Here is a 1,485-nt window from a genome sequence, read left to right as displayed (position 1 = left end):
GGTGGTGGGTGTGGTGGTTGTGGTGGTTGTGGTGGTGATGGTGGTGATGGTGGAGGTGGTGGGGGTGGTGGTTGTGGTGGTGGTGATGATGGTGGTGGTGGTGGTGGTTGTGGTGGTGGTGGTGGTGGTGGTGGTGGTGGTGGTGGTGGTGGTGGTGGCGGCGGCGGCGACGGCCGCAGGCCACGACCACGACAGCAGGAGTAGCGGTAGTGGAGATATTGTGTGTGTGATGAGGATGATGGTGATGATGATGATGATGGTGATGATGACGATGACGATGACGATGACGACGATGATGATGATAATAATGAAGATTGAGATATCAGTTCTTGTTGCATTATATTGTTTAGAAATATATCACAACCGTACTATACACAATAAGACAATAATGCAATGATAACATTATCTACCCATCAGTAAGCACTTACAACCATCTGAGGCTGGACAGACCGTCAAAGGTTCCTGGCTGAAGATCTTCTAAGTCATTGTCCTGCAGGAACCTATGTAAGCGTAAATAAAAACAGGAAGGAAAACGTGAGATTTGAAAAAGAACAATCGTAACGATCGTGACATCGATAATAATGTCACGTAAAAATCGCAGTCGTGCCATTGGACGATTGCTCAGCCACCTATCGTCGGCGTTTCTATAGTAACGCGAACAGCTTGCGAATTCGTCGGCATTCGCCTCGTTAAGAAGTTGTTATAATGTTTTTTTGTAGTCTTATATCCAGCTCCCGTGTATGCGAGACACAGATATGCATAATATAAGAGATATATATTTCTGCACGCTCTGTCCCCCGGGGGCAGGTACGCGCTTACGCTCCTACGTTCACCGGTTCTGGTGCGCGAGTTTATGCATTAATATTTCCTGCAGATTGATTGTTTTACTTCGGATGAGTAATCTTTTATCAAATGCACCGTGGCTGGCGATACGCCCTGCTAAAATAACCCATCTGCCCAGGCCGTGTTGTTTCTTATTAAATGCATTGCAAAACGTCGTGACGCATGGCTAATGTTGTATTGAAACTTGGATTGCTCAGAACAATATATTTTTGACGGTGTTACTATTATACATCCATCCGATACGAAATAAACAAAACGATGCAGAGCGAAAAATAAATTCGACCGAGCAAATTTTACTCGCTACGCCATATGCACACTGAAAGAAAACTAATCGGTTTTCTGTTTTAAACGAATTTTAAAAAGATTGTAAAGAAATTTCCCAGTGGATCGTACTAACTGAGTTTATCTCGGCTGGGTGCAAGTGCTATCCATGATGCCCCGATTGAGCCCATCTGATAACATTGACGAACATTCGTAATTAAGCGGCCTTTTTTTCGCATTTAAGTTTTAAATTCGCTCGGCGTGTAATTAGTAGAAGTTTTAAGTTTTTCACTATGCGGCCGCTTCAGTAAGGAGATGAGTGGTGTGTGTGTGTGTGTGTGTGTGTGTGTGTGTGTGTGTGTGTGTGTGTGTGTGTGTGTG

General features: G+C 44.4%; 1 protein-coding gene across 1 annotated transcript in view; it reads right to left on the bottom strand.

Moving 5' to 3' along the window:
* Nucleotides 1-1,485, bottom strand: part of LOC106810084 (relaxin receptor 2-like) — a 36,782-nt gene that overhangs the window by 16,852 nt on the left and 18,445 nt on the right. The window contains exon 5 of the mRNA XM_014813358.1: nt 451-500. Coding sequence (XP_014668844.1) covers nt 451-500 — 50 coding nt within the window. The remainder of the gene's footprint in view (nt 1-450; nt 501-1,485) is intronic.

This window comes from Priapulus caudatus, unplaced genomic scaffold, assembly GCF_000485595.1.
Source record: "Priapulus caudatus unplaced genomic scaffold, Priapulus_caudatus-5.0.1 Scaffold409, whole genome shotgun sequence".
Taxonomy (NCBI): domain Eukaryota; kingdom Metazoa; phylum Priapulida; class Priapulimorpha; order Priapulimorphida; family Priapulidae; genus Priapulus; species Priapulus caudatus.
This window is presented reverse-complemented; position numbering and strand designations above follow the sequence as displayed.